This window comes from Phyllostomus hastatus, unplaced genomic scaffold (genome assembly GCF_019186645.2).
Source record: "Phyllostomus hastatus isolate PE091 unplaced genomic scaffold, TTU_PhHast_1.1 phas_scaffold_760, whole genome shotgun sequence".
In the NCBI taxonomy this organism is placed as follows: Eukaryota; Metazoa; Chordata; class Mammalia; order Chiroptera; family Phyllostomidae; genus Phyllostomus; species Phyllostomus hastatus.
In genome coordinates, this window is record NW_025334040.1 from 2,456,657 (window position 1) to 2,483,150 (window position 26,494).

At 52.1% G+C, this 26,494-nt stretch overlaps 2 protein-coding genes across 3 annotated transcripts in view; one reads left to right on the forward strand and one right to left on the reverse strand.

Moving 5' to 3' along the window:
- CCDC157 (coiled-coil domain containing 157) lies at positions 1 to 14,909 on the reverse strand. Its single transcript, XM_045826864.1, has 11 exons — positions 14,672 to 14,909; positions 8,820 to 9,078; positions 6,614 to 6,785; positions 5,229 to 5,874; positions 4,391 to 4,468; positions 3,837 to 4,027; positions 2,353 to 2,529; positions 2,079 to 2,247; positions 893 to 1,032; positions 341 to 429; positions 1 to 250 (listed from the first exon to the last, which is right to left on the reverse strand). Exons 1-11 carry the CDS (start codon positions 14,907 to 14,909, stop codon positions 1 to 3), a joined length of 2,409 nt encoding a protein of 802 aa, XP_045682820.1.
- The window catches only part of SF3A1 (splicing factor 3a subunit 1), a 20,558-nt gene continuing 8,936 nt past the window's right edge, over positions 14,873 to 26,494 (forward strand). Inside the window, exons 1-5 of one of the 2 annotated variants that reach the window (XM_045826866.1) lie at positions 14,873 to 15,069; positions 18,048 to 18,169; positions 22,734 to 22,941; positions 24,040 to 24,297; positions 26,274 to 26,348. In XM_045826866.1, the coding sequence (XP_045682822.1) occupies positions 15,007 to 15,069; positions 18,048 to 18,169; positions 22,734 to 22,941; positions 24,040 to 24,297; positions 26,274 to 26,348 (726 nt within the window). In that variant the 5' untranslated portion in view covers positions 14,873 to 15,006. The remainder of the gene's footprint in view (positions 15,070 to 18,047; positions 18,170 to 22,733; positions 22,942 to 24,039; positions 24,298 to 26,273; positions 26,349 to 26,494) is intronic. The other variant, XM_045826867.1, reaches the window with a different exon arrangement.

Consider the following 26,494-nt stretch of genomic DNA (forward strand, 5'->3'; position numbering starts at 1 on the left):
CTACATGGGCCGCTCTTGGGGCTGGTGTGCAGGGCCAGCCTGACCTCGGGTTGGTGACAGTCTCCTCCTCAGCCTGGCCAAGACCCGGATGGGGTTCTGGGCACAGGTGGTTGAGTGGATCACATCCTCCACAGAGGATCTGCTGGGCCGGCCAGAGGGCTGCTGAGGTGGAGATGCCCGGGGCTGTCTTGGCAGGGTGCCGCCTGCACTGGCAGACCTGCTGGCAGGTGGGTGCTGCCTGCCCAGCGGCCTGAGGGAGGACAAGATAGCGAGAGCCCCTGTGAGCCAGAGGGACAGGCCCAGCCCCTGTCTGCCCTGCCTCTGGCAAAGCCTTACTTACCCTGGGGAAACTCTCCGGGCCTGGACTGGAGGTGCTGCCCCCTGGATTCCCAAGCTGGGACCGGCACAGAGCTGGTCCTGCGGGATCAGCTGCAAGGAAAGCCAAGCTCAGAAAAGCTCAGGAGTCCCCTCCCCACAGTTTAGCCAGGGTAGCATAGCCAGAGAGGGCGAGGGAAGGCCCAAACCTGTACCCAGGGCCCCTTCCTCTGAGGGGCGGGGTTTGGGAAGCCTTCCAGGGTCACTTCAGCTGCACTGAGTATGGGAAGGTTTGCTTTCTAATAAGGCTCCTGGTTGCACTTGGAATAAACGTACAGAGAGCTGGGGACAGCGAGGGGGAGGGCGCAGTGTGGATTTAGAGCCAGAAGGCACGGAAACATCCTCTTATCTTCTTGAAATGTGCAAGATGCTTCACAACAGTGTCGCCTAGAGCCACGTGCGACGAGGTGGGCTCTCAACAGGTCCCCAGGGTGGTGTCTGAAGACCTCAGCTGGGTCAGGGCCTTCCCCAAGTCCCCAGGGGCTGGCCCTCTGAGGCGAGGACCCAGGATGCCCACCTTGAGGCCCCCCTGCTGGGCTACTTCCCGAATTTTGGACAGCATCAACTGGAGCCGCCCGTTCTCCTCCTGCAGGACCCGGATGCGGATGTTGTTGGCCTGCACCTGTCTCTCCATGTCATCCGTGACGTTGCCGGAGCCTGTAGGGACAGGCCGTCTGGCACCTCGCCCCACCAGGTGGGGCTGCTTATGACCAATAGGACAGGACCTTAGAGGGCAGGCATGGGTTGGTGGCCCAGCAGGCACAGAGGAGCTGGACAGGGCCCATGTACTGGGCCTCCCATCTTCCTTCTGAGGACTTGTCCTCGCTCCCCATCCCCCTACCGGCTGAAAGGTGATCACAGCATTATAGAATTTGAGAGCTGGGTGGAACTCAGGGCTCTTTGAAGACTTAGCAAATAGACAAGGACTGTCTGTGGAGGGCCAAAGAGACCATGAATTGTCCAAAGTCACACAGCTGCTCTTGGGTACGAGTGGGGAATTCAGCAAGGATGTTCTTTCCCACCACTTGGGGGATGGATGCTTCCTTCGGGCTCACGTAACCTGGCCAAGCCTCTGCCCTCTCCGGTCCTGGGTTTGTAAAAAGAGGCTGCTGCCTGCCTGGCAGGGCAGTTGGGAGGGCAACAGAAGGGCCTGGCACACAGTCAGCTCTCAGGAGTGATGGCTTATCGTGACTAGTCAAATTGCAGTGGATCTTCCTGACGGTCCTGTGAATGGATTTACCCCTAGAGCTTCAGAGGGCTGGTGGGGCAGGGATGAGAACCCGGGTGGCCTGGCATCCAGTCCTCTGTCGAGATGGGTCCATAGCACTCCTGTGCCAGGGGGTCCAGGACACGGGACAGTTGGGGCTGTGCCCCTGGAGCAGGCTGCATGGTGTGGTTTGAGGCCACAGGAAAATTGAGTGAGGACTGGCATGTGACATGGTAATGAGCACTGGCTACAGAGGCAGCCGGACCTGTGTCTGGATTCAGCTGTGTGACCACGGGCAGTTACCTCACCTCTGGGCCTCCATGTCCCCCGTCTACACAGAGTGTAACACATGAAGCTATTACATGTTGTGGGGGGCTCTGTAGGGACCATGCTGCTGGCCACCCCAGCTCTATCACCCTTGCTAAGGGGTTGCAAACCCTAGTATTCTGCCCCCCAGGGTCCCAATGTGCCCTCTGCACCATCCTGGGGCCCCTACTTTGGATCTGGGCCTCGACAGGCCTGTGCAGGTCTGGGAAGGCCACCAGCAGCCGCTCCTGCTCCCTCAGTTCCACAAGCTCCCGTTCCAGCTCCGAGACAGTCAGTTGCAGATCTGTCACCACCTGCTCCAGGCCTTGCTTCTCCCCCTGCAGGCTCTGCAGCAGCTCCTGAGACAGAGGGAGGCTCAGATCTGGCCTGCTGAATACCTCCTGGCTCCCTCAGGGAGACCCCACCCCTTCTACTCCCCGGCTGACTGGAGGCTCCACTCCCACCTGCTGGGCCTGGAGCTGGCACTGCCCCTGCTCCTTCTCGCTCTGCACGCTCTGCAGCTGCTCCTCAATGTGGGCCCGCTGGGCCTCAGCCTCGTCCAGACTGCCCCGAAGCTCCTCACGTTCCTGGTCCAGGCTGTCCAGCTGCTGCAGCAGGGCTTGCTGTTTGGCCTGCAGGGACTAAGCCGAGATGGGCAGGCAGGGAAGCCATGAGGCCCATGGGGCGAGGCCCATGGGGCTAGGCCCAGCCACATGGGACTAAGGAGGGTATAGCATCTGTGCCCCCCACCAAGTCCTCCCCTTTGAGCCACATCGGTCTGTGTGGGGGAGGCTGTGCACACGTGTGGAAGGCAGAGGGAAGAGGGCAAGGGGCAATCCACACCCCAGCCCGGTCAGAGCTGGAACCCCCAGTTTGCAGACCCTGCCCCCTTGGAAAACAGGTGGCTGACTATCAACCTCACCCCCATTTCTTTTTGGTCACAGTCTCCACTCAGAGAGGAATTTTAAGAAATATTTTTCTTCTTCTCTTTAGGTCTTCAGCCTATGTCACCTGGAAGCCACATTCCCTCAAACCCACTGAGTGCAAAGCAAAAAGAACCAGCCCCATTCATCTCTGAGCCCTGGGTGCAGCTCCGGCTAACTGTGCTGCCTGGGGCGGTTTCCTTAATCTCACTCCACCTGTTTGCTCATCTATTAGATGAGGATGACAAGTCTGTGCCGCCTCCTGCTGTGGTGAAGAGGAAGAACGGGAGGGATGCAGAGGCTGAGCCCAGTGCCCAGCTCACAGAAGCCACCTGATGCGCGGTGACCATGGTTGTTTTTGCAGGGCACTGAGGAAAGCACTCACTTGGTGATGAAAGGCTTTCCTATCCTGAGTGATGCCTGACCCTGGGGACTTTTACCTGGGGTTGTGGCTCCCAGCCCAGCCTAGAGAGCGGATGAGCCCAGCCTAGAGAGCCCCCAGACCTGCCCCTTCTCTAGGTGAAAGGTGTGGCCAGTCAGTCACTCCCATAGCCAACCCAGTGGGGACTCCTGCAAGACTCCATTGCCTGGGGCACAGCTCTATCCCTGCCAGCTCACCCTCTGTACTCCCTATTCTTCCCACTGATAAACTAATCACCAGCAATTGATGTACAGTTCAAAGGCCACCTCCTCCCAGAAGCCATCCTGGATTCCCATGGGCAGCTATGACTATCCCTCCCTGGATCCCTGCAGCACTTTTCCTGCCCCTCTTAGCCACCTGGCAGAAGAATGTGGTGGCACAACTGCTTGCCGCTGCTGAGTGGGGAGCTCTTCCAGAGCAAGGTCTCAGTTGGCTGGATCTGTCCCTGGATCACCATTCCTCCACTGCCTGGCTGAGGGAGGGCTCGGACCCTCCATAAAGGTGAGTCAAACCCAAACCTGGGTATGTGTTGGAGAGCAGGTGCCTCCCTCCCTGAAGCCTATGTTGCAGGCACCCAGGGTGCTAGCAAGGCCCCCAGCCTCACCTCCTGGTGGCGGACCATGCTGTCAACGCGGGCCTTTTCTTTGTCCAGCTCTGTGCTGGCCCAGCGGATCTGCTGGCTGGCCCCATCCAGCCGCCCTGCCAGCAGCTGCACCTGTTCCTCCAGCTGCTGAACCTGCCTCTCAGCCTCCACCTTACGCTTGGCCTCCTCCTGCAGCTGCTGGGTCTTTGTCTCTGCAGGATTGAGTGGGCGTGGGAAGGGATAGGGCAGGGAACCCTGGGTGCGAGTCACTGCACTGCCTCTGACCCAGGATGGGGCCAGGGGTGTGTGTGTGTGTGTCTCAGCACATCTCTGGGCCTCAGTGTCATTGGCCACAGAATGGTGCTCTGAACCCCACCTAAGATGGTTTCTGAAAATAGAAGGTGGCACCCCAATTCGAGTCATTACCCAATAGTGTGGCTGTCAGGCCCACCCTCCTTTGGTGGTGGCCTTTATCTTTGCCCCAGAAGCCCAGGGGACAGGGTAGAGGGTGCTCGTCCTGCAGGACCACTGAGCACAGGACTCGTGGTTCGGGGCTGTATGACGGGGCTCCTCACCCATGGCTTGCATGGACTCCTGGTGCTGCTTCAGCTCCCCCTCCAGGGCGGCCACCTTCCTCTTGAGGTCACTCGTTTCTGTGCAGCCAAGAGAGAGTCCCTTCAGAGTTTCCTTTGAGCCTGGCCAGTGGCCTTCATGCTCAGTGTACCCTACAGAGTGGTGGCAGCCATTGCCATGTGGAGGGGCCACCTGGCTTTAAGGGTGGGCTTTGGGGAGGTGCCAGGAAGCCTGGACCCCCTTCCCCCTGCTTCCAATTGGCTGGCCGCTACGTCCCCATCCCTCTTTGGGTTGCAGTGTCCTCCGCAAAGGCAACAGTGAGGCTCCAAACAGCAGCGACTTGCCCAAATCCCTCCAGAGCCTCATGGTCATGGGCAATGGCTGCCTTCCAGTGCCAGTGGCTGCATCTCTTTGCCTAACCACTTTTGCCAAAGCCAAAGAGGTCACTCTGCTGGCTGGAGGTGCCAGGGAGAGAACTCCGCTGGGAATCACCTTCAGTGACCAACAGGAGTGAGTGGATGAATGCCCCAGCTGCCCCGCCCCTCCATAGGGGTAACTCTGAGGCACGCGTTCTACACCTGCTCCAGTGTTTCCAGTGGGATTAAGCTCCAGTGCCTGTGGTGTAACTGGCTCGATGAGTGCGCCTCCTCTCTCTCCCCCCGTCTCTCTCTCTCCTGCCTTCCCTTCCCTGCACCTCTGGCCCACTCCCTGGCAGGGTTTCTTCCACACCAACTCCTTGTACAGCAAGCAGCCCTGTCGCAGGATCTGCTACGGGCAGAGCCCACACAAAGGCTATAGCAGAGCCCCAGGCACTAAGGGTCCAGCCTCTGAGGCACAGACCTGTGAGCAGTTGCTGCTTGTCACGCTCCCACTTGGCCAGGCGCTGCTGGGCTTCATCTGCCTGCCGCCGCCGCTCCCCCTGCTCCTGCCGCAGTGCCTGCTCCAGCTCACCCACCTGCTTCCTCAGTCCATCCTTCTGCCCCTCAGCCTCTTCCAGCTGGGCCCGGAGGGCGCCGACCAGCTGAGTGAGGGCCCCCATGTGCTTACTGAGGCGGGTCAGGTCTTTGCTCTGTTCTGCCGCCCAGTGGCCCACAGTGGCAGCGGGCAGCGGCCTGATCCCCATGGTGTCCTGCACCAGCTGCTGGATCTGTCCTAGGGATGAGGACAAGTTTTGGCTCCGACACAGGCTGATGACCACCTTGCCCACCTCCCACAGGCTGCCCTGGACACGGACGCACGCATCACAGGGCACCAGGGCAGTCTCCACAGTCTGGGACTGGACACTCTTGGTGCTCTCAGTGGCCCTGACTGGAGACTGCAGGGAGACTCTGACGGAGAGGCTGCCCGGTTCTTGGCAGGTCGGGGGCAAGCCTGGAATTGGAGAGGGAGGCTTGATGAACTTGGCAGTCACAATCTCAGGGCTCCTGGCTGGCTCGCCCTTGGCTGTGGGCTTGGAGGTGGGAATCTCCCTTTGGGTTGCCTTTTTCTGTGTTCAGGAAAAGAAAGGGAGAGCAGGTGAGGGAGAAAGGCTTGGGAGGTGACCACTTCCCTGGGGATTTCTGTGATGGCCTCTCCTGATGCTCAGACCCTCAGATGTTATCTAACACCAATGTGAACGAAAGAGAACCTTTTCCTTTCTTTCCACTGTCTCAAGTTACTAAGCCCAGACCTCCTCTGTGCTGCCCACCACCCCCTCCCCCGGGCTCAATGCAGTTACATGCAGGGTACTGAGAGAGTAGCAGTCAGAAACAGCTTCTGGTTACTGGGCTCTCTCTTGGCAGATGAGACTACTCACTGCAGCGACTCTCAGTTTTAGTTTCCTCCCCATCATGGTGAGGGTGGCCCTTCCCACTGGCTGGTTGTGAGAATTACGGGATAACCCTCAAGGAATGGCGCTCATATTAACACTATTACCCAGCAATGCACCAAGAGGCAGAGATTGTCATTACTCCCATCATGCAGGTGAACAAACTGAGGTTCCGAGGAGGCAGGACTTTTCCAAAGCCCCATAGTGTAAACGGCAGAGCCCAGGAGCCCAAGCATGTCCCCTGTGGCCTGTGCTGAGACAGAAGGCCTTGACCGGGAGGCTCCAGAGTTGACCCTCTCCTTCAGGCAGCGTGGAGCTGGCAATAGGTATGGTGCTCCTATGGTGTCCTAGGAGGCTGGGGCATGGTGGACTGGTGTGAGGGTGACCACAGTTGGGGAGTGGGGGGTAGCTGACTCACCTGGGGGGGCATCTGCTGGTAGAGCATGCCCAGCTTCAGCAGACTGTTCCAGAAGCGCTGCACCGTGAGTCCCACAGACATGCAGGGCCCCACATCCCGGGCAGGGGGCACTGTCTGCTCCAAAGTGAGGTTCTCCAGGTAGTTCGCACAGCTCTGAAGCAGCAGCAAGAGCCTGTGGGCAGAGATAGCAAGGTCAGCGAGGGCAGAGCCCAGTGCCACTGTGCCCTCATGCCATACAATCGGGAGCCTCTGGCTCTGGGGAACTGGCCCAGGTGCCATGGACTTGGAGCTCTGCCATTCCATGCTCAAACCCAACCCAAGAGCCACTTCTTCTGAGAAGCCCTCCCTGAGGGGTGAGCCTGGGGGCCTCTTTTGGGCCTCCTGGGTGGCAGCACCTCTGCCTGGCAGTTTCCCGCTATGGCAGGCAGTTTCTTGCCTGGCAGTTTGTCACTCTGGGAAGATGCTCTGGGAGGCTGGGCCTTTGCCTCAGTTGTATCCTGCGTGCTCACAAAGCGCTGGGTGGGGGCTGCCTTACATCACATGGCTCAGAGCCTTTGCCTTAGAGGACAGAGCTGAGACCCCGAAGGGGAGGAGGGTGTGCACAGCCTCAGGGTGAGCATGCAGAGCGGGGGGTGCCTTGCAATTTCCCAATTCCAGTCAGGGGTTTCTGAAGGGCAAGCTGCTTCTGTGACAATGGAGTGAAGGGAGTTGGTCTCTATCTTAACCTCGAAGTTCAAAATTAGAGTCGGGCTTATTTTAAGGAAACGGGCTACTGGAAGGATGTTTGCATTTGCATGGGAACCAAGCTGTTTTAAAGGAAGAGGTATTATGTTCACAAAACATACCAGGCAGGTAAGTGCCCTTCTCTTGTTGCAGGTACAGGGGACTCATCCCAAACCCACTGGGCCTTGGGCGGAGAGGGCCCAGGGGAGGGTGTGCCATCTACCCCTAGGCCCTGCCTCCCTCTGGCCCAAGGTGTCCTACTATGAATGAGGACAACTGTGCCTGCTCACAGGTGAGTGCAATGGGGGACAGGCAAGCACTTGGAAGGAGGATATAGCATGTCCCTGATAGCGATCTGTCTATTCAGATAGGGAGACCCACTCAGTGGGAGACTGCTGAGCTACCTACGTTACCTTCATCCTCAGCCACAATCCCACCCGTGACATGAAGTGAGCACCTGCAAAAGCTATACCCTGAGCTGGTGACCATGGCCCTGTCCTCCAGGATCCCCAGGCTGGTCTAGGTCTCAGACCCAGTGGTCTCTTCCAGAAGTTATGTACACACATAGAAGCCCAGGGGAGGCTCTGGCTGACAGCCAGAGGTAGACAGAGGGATGAGGCAAGGGGTGCGAAGACAGGTCAGCTTCACAGAAAGGGAATCCATAGAGTGGACCTTGATGGATGAGTGGAGCTGGGCCCGACCAGTAACAGGAGGGCAGGGCATTCCTAAAAGAAGGCACAGCGCATGCAAAGCCAAGGAGGAAGGGAGGTGTGTTCTGTGTTCATGTGTTCAGCCCCTCACAGGCTCCAAACTGTGCTTTTACACCAAGGGCTCCTCCAGGCCTCTGAGTGGTCACCCTGGCTTCTTTGTCATTGGGCGGGTCACCCCATGCTGCTGGGGTCCCTGCTTGTCAGGCCCCCATGACTTCATTAGTGTGAAAGGTTTTGGAGCATGAGGAACCTGGGTTGGGGTCCCCAGGAGGTGGAAGGCTAACGACCATGTTAATGTTAATAATAGCATGGAAGTTAAAATCTACTGGCCTCTTCCAAGCAGGGCCAGGATTTAGAAAAACATACCCCATGTCTGGTCACATGACATAGAATACAAATGGGAACAGCACATCCCACAAGACACTGGGACAGAAACTCTGAATAGCAACTGTGGTGTCCCCGACACACAGAAACCCTGAGGAGGCAGCTGGCCACAGCCAGAGAGCAGAGGTCAGAGCTGGGGTGCCACAGAGACCAAAAGTGTAGCCAGCATCTCCCTGAGGGTGGACAATAAAGGATAGCATAGCATGGCACATGCTGTGGATGAGATCACTGTGAGGGCCCTGAGCTGACCTGGCCCCCAGGGGTACTCAGTCAAAGGTGATTGTTGCTGCCAATGTCCTCACCACCACTGGAGGGGATTCCGTGGCTGCTACTGGTTTAAGGGGTGGATATCATAATCCCAAGAACACCAGGCTGGTCAATGCCCTCACCTGTCAATGACGAGCTCCAACAGCACAGCGTGAGACAGCTGTGTGAACTCAGGGTCACCCGGCACATGGTCATAGTGCTCTAGCAGGGCCACCATGTCCAGGTCACAGGCCACACGGTCAGGAAACTTCCAGGAGGGAAAGCGCACGGGTCCAGCGCGGGAAAAGACATCTACAATGGCCCCCTGCAGGTCAGTGAGGTCCTTGCGCAGGCTGTCCATGCAGGCCTGGCTGCCCAGCAGGTGAGCCATCCTCACGGCTCCTGGGGTGGGCAGAGAGGAGCCCCATTAGCCATGTGGCCACTGCAAGAGGAACCTCCCTAAGACCTCTGTCTGCCCAGATTCTCCTACGCCCAAGTCTGTCTTACACCCTGGAAAGAAGTCTGTTTACCCACCCAGGTCACCAGGTCCCTTGGAAGCTGGCTGTGGGTGACCTCGTCAGCCTTCCTCTCACCCGCCCTAGCCTGCACCTATACCGCCAATTCCATCGTTCCACAAGTACAACACCTGGCGTATACCTGTGTACGCCAGGCCCCTGCTAAATGCTGGGCAGACACTGCTATGAAGGAGGATGTACTTACAGTCCCTCCCCTCAGCATGAACCACCGAACAGGCAACTGACAACTAAAGGCAGTCATAGTAACAGCCTGATGGGGAGGGCTGGGCCACACCAGGCCGCTGTCATTTCCACAGGCTGGCTGCTCTAATCTGATCCACTTCAGCCCCAGAGATCTGGGCCAAGCCCTGTCTGATCACTTCACACTGGACCACAAACACTGAGGACTCCCTGCAGCCCTTGGGAGAAAGGCCCCCTCCAGCTATGTTCTTCGCCCTACCTCTCTAGTCGCCCCCTCTCTACCGGTATCCTCCACTCCAGCCCCCATCAGCTACGGGGCTGCTAAAGCACAGGTACTCGTTTCTGCATCTACTCCCGTCTGTCCCCTCCATGTGAATTATGTTTCCCCCACCCAAAACCCATCACCCGGCTACCTCCTCTCATCCTTCAGGGTTCCCAGATATCACCTTCTACAGGAAGCCTTCCCTGAGCACCCTCCAGGCGGGGCTAGATAACTCATCTAGGCTTCTCCATGTCAGCCCTGATCCCTTTGCAAGGATGGCCTCCCCTCTCTAGGCCAGGTCCCTAGTCCACCTGAGTCACTAAAGTATGTCCGAGGTGGCCAGCCTGGGGGGCTGGCCCATTGTTGATGCTCACTGATAAGTGAATGACTAAGTAACTGAATGGAAAAAAGAAAAATAATCCCCCCCAAACTTTTAAAATACGTTGATTTGGGGAGGAAAACAGGTCATAATGTGTAAGAGAGGAAAATCTGAAAATGTGTGTGATGCCTACCGTAACCACTCTGGTGACGGGAGACCTGTCACATGCTGACACGCAGAGTCCCAGCTCTGCCCCTTCCTAGCTGAGCGGTCTCAGGCAAGTCACTTCACCCCTGAGCCTCAGCTGCCTCAGTTGTAAGATGGGGACGCCATCCCCTCCCCAACCAGGCCAGGTGGTTGTGAGGCCTGCAAAGGTGTCTATAATTAAGGAGCTTGGTTCAGTGTAAGACACCAATAAAAGTTCTCCAGCAATGGTAACTATTACTATTGTGATTTGATTATCATCAGTGACAACAGCAAAGACCACCTTTGTTGGAGCTGCCATCTGCCTTCTGCATTTCCCCTTTGCCCCTGCGGCCCACACAGAATGCTTCTTGTCCATCTTCAGAGTCCGTGGACATCTGAGGACAGTGATTTGGATGAACTTTGGAGTCTGTGGACATCTGAAGACAGTGATTTGGAGGACAGTAGATGAGCCCTTGACGCAGAAGGTAAAGAAGCACCGCTGTGCCGGCCCCTCCTGCGGCTCATCGCACGCTCCATCGCACTCTGTTCAGAGCTGGGCGGCCCTGTGGATGCGGAGCCCTGGTCCTTCCCCACCCTGTAGCAGGGGCCCCCTTGTCCCCTGTGGATTTCTCAGCAGCAGAAAGTGCTTCCATGTACCACAGCCACTCCCTGCAATGTAGGTGCTGCTTCAGCAGTAGTTAAGCCGTGGCCTCTCTGGCCCCCAGCAAGTCCAGGCCTAGCTGGGAAACCTCTCTTCCTCCTACCTATCTTCACCTCTCATCTCAGGAAATGGCACCCTCACTTAGCTCACCTGGGCACTTCCTCGAATCCCTTTCCTTTAACATCCAAGCACACAGTGCTGCCAATCCTATGTCCAGATCACACTGTGAATCCACCACTTCTATCCATAAACTGCTCCACCCTCCATCTCCTCCTTTCCTCTGCTCACCACCACCTTGCTCATTGGGTATATGGCAGCCAGAGTGATAATTCTAAAAGGCAACTCATGTCCTGGCCGGGTAGCTCAGTTGGTTAGAGTGTCACCCCCATACACTAAGGTTGTGGGTTCAGTCCCAGGGCAGGGCACATACAGGAGTCAACCAAGGAATGCATGAATGGGTGGAGCAACAGGTCGCTGTTTCTCTCTCTTTCCCTTTCTCTCTCTCAAATTAATACATTTTAAAAAATAAATAAAAAGGTAACTTACCCCCTCACCCCTTCCTACTCTCTACCCTCCCTGCTCCATCCCTCTTAGGCCCCTTTCTTGAAAGACTTTCTACAGCACAAAGGTGAGAACACTGCCCTGAGTTCCAGGTTCCAGCCCTGAGGGATCTGCCCCCACCTCAGCCTCTCACCACTCGGAATGTGTCCCCTCCCCCACTTCATGTAGCTAAGATAAGACACCTCCCTCAGGTCTCCAGGCCAGGTGAGCTCCCGTTGCTACACATTCTCAGAGCATCCTGTTCTTTTCCATCTCAGCAGACACTGCACTGGCGCTGAATCATTATTTGAGTAATTATTTGTGGGTGGCAGTCTCTCTACCTGTGAGCATATGGACTGTCTTTTCAGTTCACTGGGATGTGAGCTGGTAGCTGCCTGGGCCGAGATGCCTGAGGGGCCAGCCTGCGTCCAAGGGTGCTAGGAAGCTCAGAGGCACCAAGGGGTAGTTTCGGAGGGCTGAGCCTCCAGTCTCACAGAGGATTATGCCCTATTCTCACCTCCGTGCGGGTGCCTGCCTGTGAAGCTGGACGTCAGCACAGGTGCCTGCCTGAGTCTCAGACTAGCCTGTAGGCTCGGGGGCTCAGGGTCAGAGGCTCATCCAGGTGCCTGACTTCCTGTCTCCAGTGCAGGGCTGGCCCCAAGCAGCTCTTCAGTACCTGGGAATGAATGAATGAAGAGTGCATGAGTGAGCACTCAGGGAGGGCTTCCTTGGGGGGGGGGGGGGGCATGGAAGAGGCTATCCCAGAAGAAGGGGAGGGTGTTCTAGTCTGGAGGAATAAAGTGAGGGGAAGGGCAGGTGGGGTCACCTGCCTCAAGCACGAGCACAGCAAGCTTTAACAGTGCTGGCTCTGACCACAGGATCCACTGCGTGCCACTTTCCAAATCTGCTTCCTTACACAGATAAGAAAACCAGGGCTCTGAAGAGTTAGGGGTTAGCCCAAGGTCAGTCAGGGAGCTGGGATGCTTGAGTCCAACATCTCTGTTCTGTCCTCAGGCTGAGCTGGTTCTAGAGCAGCTCTGTGCGAAAGAAATATAATGCAAGCCATATGGGACTTTCAATTTTCTACTAGCCATATTAAAAGGGTAAAAAGAAGCAAGTACATTAATTTTAATAATACATTTAATCCAATATGCCCAAAATATTATCACTCAAACATGAAATTAACATAAAATTATTAAGTTTTTTACAGTCCTTTTATTTTTCACATTAAGTCTCAAAATCTAGCATCCATTTGACACTTACAGTGCATCTCAATGTGGACCAGACACTGTTTGCAAATGCACCATCACACTGGCTGGTGGCTACCATACTGGTGCAGGAATAGAGGGTCAGATCCTGTGTGTTTATGCAGCAAACGGTGCCTGAGTATCTACTGTATGCTGGGCATGGTGTCAAGAGGAGAACAGAGTGGGGCACAGGGAGCCCTGTCTGCCAAGAGCCACCATCTACATCTGACAGTCTCTTCAGGGGGCAAGTCTTGGGCGTGTCAGCTTTGTCAGTCCCACCCACAGGGCAAAGAGTTTCCTCCCCACAACATACACACACACACACAGGGCCACACGCCATGAGCGAGCACACACACACACGTTGCCTCAGTGACTGCCTCTCATGAGCTATGGTCACCCATGAGATTTTATGTCCCCAAAGAATGAGGCAGACGCAAACAAAAAAAGACCGAAATATCCCTGATTTCCTTCCTGGAAAGGGAGAATGGAAATAAAGCAAGCAAGAAACCTCATCCTGGGAGGAGGCCCTGGAATTAAGGAGGTTGCTGGTGAAGACACCAAGAAACATTGACCAGGTCACCTTCAACTACAGCTGTCACCTGGGGCCATCGGAGATACCAACTGCTGTTAGAGGCCGGTTCAGATAGGCAGCAGAAATGCCACAGAAGCAAGAATATTCAAGAAGAAAACACAGAATTGAAAACAGCCAAGTCTCCTGTGTCCATTCTTCTGAACATTAGAGATTTGCAGACACCAGCAGGGTGTGAGTACCACTTAGGCATGTGTCAAGTGAAGGAGCATTTGATGCACAAGCTTTCTAATTCCAGGGTCTTGAGTGGAGCCCTCGGCCTGAAGCTGCCAGCCCTGCACGGCCTCAGAGATCACACAGGTGATGGCACTAACCCAGCCAGCGCTGCCCTGAGGTAGGAGGGGCAGCTAACTGCCTCTCCTCAGTTCCCCTGAGCTCAAGGTGGACTTCTGACTCACAGAGAAGACAGGGAAACTTTCCTCCACTCCCGCTCAACATTCAAGCTCCTTCCCTCTCTGAGTCCTAGACCTACCCCTCTGGAAAAGATCATGCCTACCTCCTAACCTGGCACCCACTGAGATTCAAGGTCACCACCATAAAAATACATTTTCCAAACTCTAAAACCATGTATATGGCCGTTGTTAGTAGAATTGCCAGATCCCTGGGGTCACTGAAGAAAGTGAGTGAAAACAAAGAAATACGTAAATTCACAAGCAGAGGAATAAGAACTGCCTGGGTTGGGGTTCCCACTCCACCAACTCTGAACTTCTCTATCCTCATCTGTAAACAAGTTGCTGTAGGAAATAAATGATGGAATGCCTGTGGTGTTTGGCAGTGTCTGGCTCATGGCAGTGTTCAAGAAATCCTAGCTATCATTATTATTCTACATTAATAACAACCATGACATAAACTAGTTATGGGGTGTGTGAGAGAGCTGGCGAGTAGACTTGGGAGGGCATCTCTTGCTATCATGCCATTTCACAGGTGAAGAACTGAAGGCCAGGAAAAGGCTCAGAGCCCCCCTGCATTCAGGAGCTGGAAAGGAGGGGAGAAAGGACAGGGAGCGGATCTCAGTGGAAGTGTAAAGAGCGGGTTTCCTCGGGGAAGCAAGATAGTGGCGCCTGCAGGCTGGTCCCTGTGGAAGTCAGGGGTGGAGTCTAAAGAAACAGCCCTATTTGAGATAGTCCGTGGGCACCGAAGGCGGGGCTATGGAAGGCAGGGGGTGGGACCTAGAAGGCAGGGGGGTGGGCACAAAGGAAAAGGGTCCAGTGGTAATCAGAGCTTGGGGCTAGGGAAGAGGGTTCGGAGGAGGTGGGCGTAAATCGAAAGGAGGCTAAGAGGGTAAGGTGGTGGAGCTTTGAGGAGGCGGGCCCAAAGGGAAGATGCTTCTAAAGTGAACGGCCAATGAGAGGGAGCTGGGTCCTTGGGAGGCGGGGTTGGAGGGAACCACGAACCCGCCCTTGGAGGAAAGATGGGGAGCCACCGCGGCGGGGTGCGTGCTGGGGGCGTCCGGCATCTGATGTAAAACTTCTTACCAGTCTCTGGTGTCGCAGACTCAGCCCCAGTGTCGTCTGCACAGCTCATGGAACTGCCCCTGGTGCGCCTGCAGCTCCTGGAAACCCTAACCCGGCGCCCCGACTGCTGCCATGGCAACGGCGTCTGGAGTCGGTCCTCCCGCGGGGGTGGAGCGGAAGTTACGTCTGGGAAAAGGGGTGGGGCCTGGAAGTGCGTCAGCCTCACCTCCTCGGTGACGGCTCGTTCGGCTGCCGCCATCTTGCGAACTTGCTGTCCCAACGCTGCGGGCAAACTCCTTTGACGCAGCACCGCTCACCTACACGGAGGCGGACTGGCAGCCCTGAGCGTCGCAGTCATGCCGGCGGGACCCGTGCAGGCGGTGCCTCCGCCGCCGCCCGTGGCCACCGAGCCCAAACAGGTACCGTGCCCCCTTTATGCTGATCGGCAGCCCGATCGTAGGCCTAGGTGCGCCTCACTTTTGCATTAAGAAGCGGCTACTAGGAGGGCTTAGAGGGACTGCAAGTCCCAGGAGGCAATGCGCTGCCTTCTGGTCGCGAGCTGAGCTCCCGGGAACGGTGGTTCTCAAAGTGTGGTGTGTTGGACCAGCAGCATCAGTATCACCTGGGAGTTTATTAGAAATGTAGAGTCTCTGTAAAGTACAGCGTAAAGGGGTACTTTACAGCGTAGGAAATAGCCAGTAATATTGCAGTAACTGTATATAGTGCCAGGTAGAAATATCGAGGCAATACTTTGTAAAGTGTGTGATTATCTAACCTCTGTGCTGTACACCTGAAACTCATACAAAATAACATCGAATGTAAACTATAATTGAAAAATAAAATTAAATGTAAAAGAAGGAATACATAGTCTCCACCCCAGATCTTCAAATAGGAGTCTCCATTTTAACAGGATCCCAAGGTGCTTCATTCAAGTTTGAGAAACATTGATCCAGCCCATATACTGGTTTTGTGTGGCAGTTGCACCCACCGATCCCCAGCCTTTGCCCAGTAATGCCTAGTTTTCCAGCCTGCAGGGTACAGCTTTGAATGTTAATTCTTCTGCATCTACTAGGTGCTTGGTCTAAGCCAGACACTGAGCCAGGCTCCCTTGTTACTGGAATGAATGATGCACAACTACTGCCTTAGTGAGCTAGCTCATAGTCTAGTAAGGAGGCAGGTATGTGTGTACATTCGACAAATGTGTGTTGCCCCATCACTCTAAATAATACAGTTCCATACAGTCCTTTAAAAAAGATCGTAATTAGCCCATGGGGGAAGACGTAAACATTTGCAGTTTGGTTTCATTTACAAAGGAAACGGTAATCTAATCAACATTGCTGGTGGAGGGGAGATTAAAGTAGGTGAAGCAAATAGGAGTGAGAGGTAAGTAGCTTTTAGAAGGTTGAATAGGAATTCCCCAGGTAGGTTATTTGGGGAAGGAAATAGTATTCTTGATTCATTCAGCCGACACTGAGCACATGTTGTAGGCTGACCACTGCTTTGGGTTCAGAATACAGTGGAGAACATGACAGAAGAGGTTCACACCCTTCCCACAATATTTAAGTATCTCTGTGCCCTGGTATTTTCCCAGCCACTGGGGAAGATAAACCAGGCGATACCAGATAATAAGTGGAAAGGCACTAAGAGAGAAATCAGACGGTGCTTCTGATCATTGGTAGATAGTGTGGCTGAAGCCTAGTTCTGGGGAGTGGTAGCAGGAGATTGGATTCTGAGGATTTGGACTTTTCCTAGTAGCCAATGGAGAGAAGAGGAAGGATATTAAGCAGGATAAAAACTGCTTGTGTTTCAGAAATTCAGGTAGATAGGCAGTGATGTGGACAATTGCTACAAGGATGGGGGATTAGTCACTGTATTCAAAAGATGTTGAGGGTCTGGCTAGATTGGGGTGCAGGGGCAGAGGGTTTAATGATAAGCTCATGTCACAAAATGGCAGATAGTACAGGGTCTCCGGCCAGCGTGGGCCAGAGTGACATGTTAGAAATTTGGTTCTGCTGCCATTTGGGCGAATTAAGCTCTCTATTCCTCAGTCTTGTCATCTGTGAAATGGGGATATTTAAAGTACTTCCCTCATAGGGCTCTGATCAAAGCTAATATATTTAAAGTGCTTAGAAAAGTATATTGCACCTACTCTGTGTTTGATAAATGTTATTGCCAATGAAGTTGGAGACTGAGGAAAGAGGAGGAGGTCCAAGTTTCTGGCCTGGTTGGCCGGTGCCTATTTGGCCGTTCATGAGCAAAGAGGTCAGAGGTGACCAAAGTGCCTAGGAATCAACTGATCTAGAGCTCCAGCACACACAGCGACCTGGGACGTCAATTTGGATGGGATTATTTAGGCCAGAGGTGCTAGAGGAAATGGAGGATGTGGTTGTGAGTGCCTGAGGACAGTGTGAACACTGAAGAGAACCAAGAACAGCATTTTGGGGATGCCCAACATTTTAGGGAAGGCAGTAAAAACCAGGAAGGAAAGTTGAATGGAATGGTGAGCAAGAAGAAAAGACAGGTGAGAATGGGGCCCGGGAGTGGAGGAGTGGAGAGTTTCGTGAAGGAGTGGTCATTGATCACACAGTCAGATAACTGCTGTACTTGGCTGTCGGCAGTTGTTTTTGACTTTGGCAAGAGGACTTGAAGTGGACCGGGACCAGATGGGATGTGAGGAACTGGGAACAGGGAGGCCAAGAGAACTCAGGATGTTTAGCTGGCGGAGAGGAAGGGAGGTGGGGGGAGAAGTCAGCAGCAGAAAACAACAGAAGGTCAAGGAAGACACTTTATTTTTCTAAGATGAGAGATTTGACCCTTTGTTTACTAAAGGAAGACTGGTGAGGAAAGAATATTAGAACTTCCGGGCAGTTGATGCTGAGTATTCCAGTGTAGTTTCACTAGGCATTTGAGCACTGAGTGGTGGTTAAGGCTATGGAATGGATGCAGAGGGAAAGGGCATTTAAGGCAGAAGGAGCTGCCCTCAAGGAGTTTTCTGTTTCTTTATTTGGCAAACTAAATATCCCACGCTGGGCACATCCCTTGGTGTGGAGGCCTTCTGATTTCAGGAACATGGTTTCTCAGACTGTGGTCAGAGATCCTCTGCATCTGAGTCTCCCAATCACTTGGTAAAAATGCATATCCCCGGCATTGCTGGCATAATCCAGCTGGTGGAGCCAGAAAAGTTGCTTTTTTATTGATTCCCCGGGAGGGGCCCTGGCAAGCACAGTGCAGTTAAGAGAACCACTCTTCTAGAGCAGAGGGCTCTACCCCGAAGGAAGTCTGTGGGGGAGAGTCCGATGCTCTCAGTAGCAGCCTAGAAGGGTTTAATCTGTGGATTTGGGGGCCCAGCCCCAAACCAGTAACTTCAACACTGTATTTTCTTTTTCTTTTTTCACAGCCCACAGAAGAAGAAGCCTCTTCAAAGGAGGATTCTACCCCTTCCAAGCCAGTGGTGGGGATTATTTACCCTCCTCCAGAGGTCAGGAATATTGTTGACAAGACTGCCAGCTTTGTGGCCAGGTAACATAGCGACTTTTGCTCATGTGACTTACGGGTGGATTTTAGCACCTAAATGCACACAGGTTAACACTGGGTTTCAAGAGGTGCTGTTAGGCTGGCACTCAAGTGGCATCAACGGTTAATGCACCTTTGAAAGCACAAGTCACCTGAGCAGTTAGTTCACCTGTCAGAGACACTGAGGCCACAGTAGAGAGGCGCTATCAGCGTAGGCCCGTTGGCTCATCTGAAATCACAGCATGGCAGTGAGGTGGGCAGTGGTCAGGACTGGCATCTGTAATGTAGCAAGGCAATGGCAGCATGTGAGTCACACCCAGCCCCAGGGTCACCAGGAACCTGTGCTTCCAAAACAGGCCTGAGGAAGTGCCTGGGAAGTGTTTGCCTGAGGAAGACAAAAAAGGGGGTTGATCATTCTCATTATATAAGGACTGCATTCCCCAGAGCCTCAGGTGACCCTCCTGCAGAGGAATAAAATGCCACCTCAGGGTTGTTGTGAGGAAGGAATGAGGAATGGGACTGAACACAGGTGTTACATCATGCAGGTGTTAGCTGTCATCTCAGATGGCTCTGAAACCAGCAGAGTTCCTCTTGTGTCCCCACCCCCATCATGCTTATACACACTCACGCATCCTTAGATGGATCTTCCTGATGGCCACTTGACTCCAGAGGTCAGCACATCCCTAGGTGAGGGTATTTAAAGTATTCCTTTGGCAGCCAGGAGGCCACATCCAGCCTACAGATCTTTTTGTTTGTCTTTGCAATATATTTTTTTAATTCGAATTAGTTGTCACTTTTTTATTTTCTTCCTTCCTTTCTTCCTTCCAAGAGGGAGAGGAAGAAAGTGAGGGAGAGAAACATCAGTGGGAACCCTCTCATGTGCCCCCACTGGGGACCAAACCCACAGACTAGACATGTGCTCTGACCAGGAATCGAACTGGCGACCTTTTGCTTTGCAGAACGATTCCCAGCCAATTAAGCCACACAGTCAAGGCAAGTTGCCAGTTTTTAAAAACGAGATTGTACAATGAAACTGGATTTGTGTCTTCTCTTGACAAACTAGACAACTGCATTCATGGTGGCAGTAGCTGGCCCTGAGCAGACCGCTGTCCTCAGGGCATTTGCTGTCCAGGGGGCCACGCCTTGACCTCTGAGGCTGCATTCCCATTGTAATACATCATTTAGTAGATGTATTCCTTTCCCAGTCTCCCAATTAATGAAATATGGAAAGAGGTTACTCTGGTTATTGCCTTTACTGTGTTAGGTGCCATGCGGCTTCGTCTCATCATTTCAAGGGCTTTGATTTACCTGGGTATTGGGTTAAAATTACTCTGCTCTTGATTGAACGTTATCAGGCCGTGCCAGATTTAGGGCAGGAGGTGCTGTATCTATGATAAATGTTTAATGTCTCGTAGCAACACTCCTGCTTCCCCTTTTCCCCTGATATTTTAAAAACAACAAATAGGAAAAGGGAGTTGGAGGAAGAACCAACACAATCTACTACCAGAATAGTTTCTGCTAGCTGTTTTCACTTTTTCCTATTTCCTTCTGGCCCTTGGCATCCTTTTTCAGATCCTTGTAACAGTAACAGAGATACTTTCACATCCTGCTTTTCCCTTTTGTGCTGTGTTGTAGGCATTTTCCCATGTTGCTTTGTGCTCTGACGCTGCACGGTCCTCTCTGGGGAGGCTGCACCGTGCTGCAGCAGCGGGCTTTCCTTGACTTGGCTGTGCCCTCTCTCTCTTCCTTGGAGATTGTTTCCAACCTTGCAATTTGGCACATGCAACGGTGGGGAAGTTTCCGAGCATTTTCTTTCCCTTTTAGATGGTTTCCTTAGAATAAAATTGTGTGGTACATTCTGATGCATTATTGGCTGAAAGAGAATTTTTGAAGTCTTCTTAAACATTTTGCCAAGTAGCTTTCCAATAATTTTCTACCAGTCTCTTCTGCCACAGAAATAAGAGTCTATCCAAGTTACCTTAAAAATAAATCTGTACATCTGCACTCTACATCTATTTTTGGCTGCGATGATGGCCTTGTAGTCATTTCCAAAATCTCTGTGCTTGCTTTTTTTTTTTGGTGTTACAGCGAAGGGACAGGTCAGCTCTCACTCTGGAATGAAGCGAAGATGCAGGACTTTCTGCTTCATTTCTTCGGGGTTCACGCATAGTGATTGTCGGAACATACAGTAAGAATCAACCAGTACAGTTTTCCAAAAGAAGGTTTTTTTTCTATGCAGGTTAGCTATTCCCTTTCTGCATTTTCCTGTCAAGGAACTAAAGTGGAAATAACCCTTACAAGTCCTTCCAGCTGGATTGAGTCAGAATCCTGGCTTTTTCTGTTGAAATCTATTCCTTGTGTGAGAGAATACAATTCTAAAATTAACATTCAACTAGTTGAAAGCAACAAGAGCTGGGAATGAACATGGCTGCCTTTTCATTGTTTCAACCTTTCAGATTGTTCCCAGATGCAGTGAGGTTGTGGCTTCAGAGGCGGCCATAGAGGAGACAACCAGACCCCCTCTTTCTAGCAGCGGTTTCTGCCCTGGGCGTTTGCTGGGTGTCGTGACGGAGGGTTAGCGTATTTAAGTGTGCCTTCACTCTCCTCCTTGTGTGTAGTTTGCATTGTTTAAGGAGTGGGACAAATGATGCTTCCTCGAGCATGAGGTTCTAGTTGGACTAATTCACTGTTAAATTGAGACCTCATGGTGTTAGTCATGCCACAGAGTGTGACCAGAGTGTGGGGGAGCTAGCCTGGATGCTGCTGGCCACCACCACGGTACCATTCGTTATGGCGGCTAACCTGGGGCACCGCTTTGCCTGTACCCTGTCTCCCCATCTTCAACTGATGGGGCCAGGGTGTGGAAGTCTGAGGAGAGTGGAGCAACCTGGCTGCCCAGCAGCCCCTGGAGCTGCCCATTGGTGTGCTTAGGGCCCCTCTGAGTGCCTGCTCTGGCTGCGCGAGTGATGGAAGCCCTGCAGTCGCCTCCTAACGAGCAGATCGTCTCTGACGTTTACGGAAAAGCCCTTCTGGTTGTGTAGGAGGGACCGCTCGTTCACTCGCAGGCCACCATGTGATTCGAGAAGACTGCATCTCCTTAACTAATTTGATCTTAGTACTGCAAGACAGAGATGGTAGTAGCCACATTTTACATGTGGGAAATCGAGTTAAAGAGAAGTTTGGTAATTTGGTGCTCTGGAGTGAACCCCAAACTTGACTGTGTTCTTATCTTGTGTCTTGAAGGTTAGTGCGCTTTCTGACCAACACAGGTGTTACATGCAGGGTGGGGCAAAGTAGGTATACAGCTGAGAGTATGTGAAACAGGGTTGATTTTTATGTTTTTATTTATTATTGTGTTATCTTCCATATGAACAACTGTAAATCTACTTTTGCCACACCATGTATGTGTGACACCTTGAATATTGCTATTGGGACTCTAAAAAAGAGTCCCAATGACCCTTATGAGGTTTACTACCAGCACAAGGTCAGTGGGTTCTAAAAAAAGAGACTTTTTTTGTTTTTATTCTGAGGCTATTAAAGGCATGCAAGCTGGGGACATAGGGTGTGTGGGGGAAACTGCCCTAGGTCCAGAGAGAGGTGGCAGACCTCCCGGCCGCTCTCACTGCCCCCGTCGTCTGCGTGTGCCTTACCCAGCAGCACAGGTTTGCATTTTTGGGGAGCGTTTCCTGCCTGGGCCTCACCCAGCAGTAAATGGGGTGACTTTAAGCAGCACTTAGATGAGGCATATATACAGTTGTCTACATTTTCATGCTTGTTTTCAATCTTCCTTGTTACCCAGAGGACAAAGTCTCAGTTTGGTGTAGTACGTCTTTGACACCGCTCCAGCACTCAGTAAATCCCTCTTTTTAATTAAGAGAACTGGCCTCAGTCGTAGCAACTTGCAGCTAAACAATACTATTACTTTGTTTTCGTTGTATTTAATTTTAAGTCTGCTTTTTGTTAGTAAAGCCATACTGATTTTTTTAAGTAGTGTTTTTTTCTTTAATTAAGGGTTTTATTTTGAATTTTTAAAAAGATTTTACTTACTCATTTTTAGAGGGGAAGGGAGGGGGAGAAACATCAGTGTGTGGTTGCACTCGTGCAGCCCCTACTGGGGACCTGGCCTGCAACCCAGGCTTATGTCCTGACTGGGAATCGAACCAACGACCCTTTGGTTTGCAAGCCAGCACTCAGTCCACTGAGCCACACCAGCCAGGTCGCTATGCTGATTTTTATTTGAAGTAGTAATATATGTCTTCCTTTGTAAGTACATTTTTTAAAGTAAATTTTTTTTTTTAAAGCAGTAGTTCAGGTGGTGTTTTGGAAATGGCGAGGCTGGCAGAGGAGCTGCAGGAGTGATGAAGTCGGGGAGACCTTTGGTAGAGGAGGCCTGGGTCAGTCCGGAGGAGGCAGATGACACTGGCTGCTGATAGCAGGAGTCTCAAGGAAGACCTCTGCTGTGCTGAGAAATGGGCTGTTTGAGCGATGGGTGGGGCACGAAGGTGGCTTGAACTTCTGGGTCTCAGCAGTTGCAAGGGTTGTAGAGTTAATTTTGTTTTCCTCCTTCTAGAAATGGACCTGAATTTGAAGCTAGGATACGGCAGAATGAGATCAACAACCCCAAGTTCAACTTTCTGAACCCCAACGACCCTTACCATGCTTACTACCGCCACAAGGTCAGCGAGTTCAAGGAGGGGAAGGCTCAGGAGCCCTCGGCCGCCATCCCCAAGGTCATGCAGCAGCAGCAGCAAGCCACCCAGCAGCAGCTGCCTCAGAAGGTTGGAGCCAGTCCCTCCCCTCACTTCCCCAGGCCTGAGAGGGAGAGGCCAGGACAGGGAGGGAGGCGAAGATGATGAACTTTGCTCTCCAAATTGCACACGCCCCAAGGAGAGACGTGAGGTTTTTATTCCCATGTTACAGAGGCGATGCTGAGGCTCAGATAGCAAAGTCTTGCCGACATTTGGCATCTTTTTAGCACTGCTTGTCAAGCTGTGTGCTCCGTGCTTTGAGGGCTGCTTCATTGGCACCTCACAGGGGCTGCACGAGGAGGCTGGGAAAGTGATCATTTTACAGATGGGGAATCTGAGGCTCAGGGAAATGGGATTTACTTTAAAGTCCATGCTCTCAGCCCCCTCTTTTCCTTGCCAAGGCTCGTGGTCCTTCCTTGTGCCATCATTCTGTCTCACTTTCCCCGGGGCCTCTTTGTCTGGCCTGCCCTAATACTCCTCAGCACTAGGCCCAGCACTAGGGACAGTTAGGGTTGTCAATGAGGACAGGAAGGGCAGGCACATTTTGCTTCCTGTGTAGACCTGGACTGGTCCCTTTGCTTTGTCCCGGGACCATGGTGGCAAAGGCCGCTCCTCGTTTTACAATGGGAAGTAAAGGTTGACGTGGGTTTTGGGACTTTGCATTGCAATTCACCACTCGCAGGGCCTCAGGCTACTTCAGTGTCCTCATCTATAAAAAGGATTCACGGGGCCTGTTCGCCCCACCTCATGGTTCATGTGGAGGCCAGGTGAGGTAACAGATATGTAAGCCCTTCATCCGGTGAGGCCCCCTGCGCACTGAGAAGGCCCACTGCATCCTCTGGCCCCCTCGGTTGGGATTTCAGAAGCTGTATTCCTGTCAGATCTCCTGCTACCCAGTTTTGGCCTTTGATTTCCGGGCAGCAGCAGAGATGCAGAAGGGCATGGATCTCACCGGAAGCCTTTCAGGTGGTTGAGGCCACAGTTGGCCAAGAAATCGCTGCTCATACGAGTTGGGATTCTCTCCCACCATGGGCCAGTGCGGTACACATCATTAGCAGAGTCACAGAGCCCCTCTCTGGAGCCAGGCCACTCCTCCAGCTCTTGCCTCACACGCCTTCTGCATCCTAGGTCCAAGCCCAGGTGATCCAAGAGACCATCGTACCCAAAGAGCCCCCTCCTGAGTTTGAGTTCATCGCAGATCCCCCCTCCATCTCAGCCTTTGACCTGGACGTGGTGAAGCTGACAGCTCAGTTTGTGGCCAGGAATGGGCGCCAGTTTCTGACTCAGCTGATGCAGAAAGAGCAGCGCAACTACCAGTTTGACTTCCTCCGCCCACAGCACAGCCTCTTCAACTACTTCACGAAGCTGGTGGAACAGTATACCAAGGTGCCTGGTCAGGGTGGGGGCCAGGGTGCTGGGCCCAGGGAAGGAAGGCATTTTACCATAATCATTCCATTCACTCACTGTCTACAAGGACAGTGTTCCTCTGTGGTGCCCCTAGGTGGATGTTAAAATGTCATTTCCGTGTGAAATATTGGTTTCTACTCAGTTTTCCCTTTTAAATGCAGCATTGGCTGCTGTTTGTAAAGGGAAATGAAATGCGTGATTGATAACTGCCATTGGGAATGCCTGCTGTGTGACGGGCCAAGTGGTGCTAGCTGCTTTTAAGTGCATTTAAATTTTCAGGTTCCTAACGTGGGGCCTGAGAAGGAAGCCAGGCCTTCACAATTGTCTCTTATTACCCAAATTAATCCTCACAAGAACCCTTGAGGTGTTTTCCCCCTTTTTCAAAAGCAGGAATAGGCTCAGAAAGGTGAAGTTACTTATTCATGGTCTCTCAGCTAGTAAGTAGCTACAGTGAAATTTAACCCAACATTTGATTCTGAAACCAGTTACTTTTCACCCTAAAATATACAATACTTGAATTAGAAATATTCTTTAAGTAGGTATTGGGAAACAATGTAACATAATGTAGCTAGTATTTAAGTGCTTACACATGCAGCATCTCCTCATTTAATCCCTGATAACCTATAAGGTAGCCATTGTTATTATACTCATTTTACAGAAGAGGAAACTGAGGTGCAGAGACGTTTACTTGGCCAGCATCACGCAGCTACTAGGTCACAGAGCTGGCATTTTTACTTCAGACCCTAAGAGCTTAATTATCATACTACATTGTTGCAGTCAAGAATCTGGGCAAGTCAGTACTGGCATTTAAAATGATCATATTATTATTGTGTACACTGGTACACATTTTCCTGTGGTATGGGTTTTTTTGGGGGGGGCATCTGTTCTTGATATCTGGAAATAATATGTTAAAGATCTGATTTTAAAGGACTCACAATGATTTCCTGTAACTTAACTCACTCTGTATAAATAGAAAGAATTACAAAAATTTGTGTGTTTAGAAAAAGACGATATCCAGAAGTTAGTAGCTCAAATAACAATCATTGAAGGTCCAGAGCCAGAGGACTACTGTAATTATATAGTATCAATTTTAAGTGAGCCCTGGATTAATATCTCCTAGTGTATTGCTTCTGGGGTTAAAGGTCCCCAGATCTTGTTCTTTATTTTCCTGTGCCTTCTCCCTCAGAACTTGGGTGTGGACATTTAGTGCTGTAATTTGAGGGCACTGGTGTCTGTCTCTACCCATGGGGACCCTAGGAGCAATACAGGGAGGATGGGGCGAGGCTGAGCCACTTTGCAAGTGATAATAGGTAATGTTAAGGCTGGAATGTTAGGGTTGGAATGACGGGCTATTTTGAGAAGAGCCAGCAAATACACACATTGTATGTCAGACACTATTCCAGGTATTGGAGAAACAATAGTGAAAAAAAGACAGAAATATGTTTTTGTGGAGTTTTCTGGTCTTTTGAGGAGGTGACAAGCAAGTGCAATCTCAGTGTGTGTCAGATGGGGATAAATACTGGGGAAAAAAAGAAAGCAGGGGATGGAAATGTAGGGAGGTGGGGTCAGTGGGCTGTTGTCTTAAATGGGGTGGTCAGGGGAGACCTGGTAGCACGTGCAGAAGGAAGGAGCGGGTCCATACACTGAAAGCAGCCATCACATACCAACTGTGTGCTGCATGTTCAGCCTGTGGTTTTGCATACTTAACTGCTAATTCTTACAGCAACCTTTTAAATGTTAGTGCCACTCAAGTGGTGATATCACCATTTTGTAGAAGGAAACCAAGTTACAGAGGTTAAGCAGCTTGCTCAGAGTCACACAGCCAAGTGGAGCTGGGAGTGGGACCCAGAATCCCATGCTCTCCCTTCCGTGCCTTTCCACGGGCCCGGGAAGGCCGCCTCTCTGTTCTGTGTTGTGCTGCACTGACAGTTGCACTAACGCCTTCTGTGTTTCAGATCTTGATTCCGCCCAAAGGCTTGTTTGCCAAGCTCAAGAAAGAAGCCGAGAACCCCCGAGAAGTTTTGGACCAGGTAAACTCAATTTCTTATAACCAGTTATGTATAATCAGTGCAAGTTATACTCTCTGGGTTCTGTTTCACATTTGTAAATAATCTCTAAGATAGAACCTTGCTATGTTCCAGGCACAGTGGTGGAAAGAGAGGCCTTATGGCTACAA

Excerpts from the sequence above, each read along its gene's own strand:
- CCDC157 (XM_045826864.1), bottom strand. The coding sequence starts at position 14,909 with ATGGCGGCAGCCGAACGAGCCGTCACCGAGGAGGTGAGGCTGACGCAC. Across the intron at positions 4,469-5,228 it reads CAAGCAGCAACTGCTCACAG|AAACGAGTGACCTCAAGAGG; the intron begins GTCTGTGCCTCA and ends TTGGCTGCACAG. Across the intron at positions 251-340 it reads GCCCGGAGAGTTTCCCCAGG|GCCGCTGGGCAGGCAGCACC; the intron begins GTAAGTAAGGCT and ends GTCCTCCCTCAG.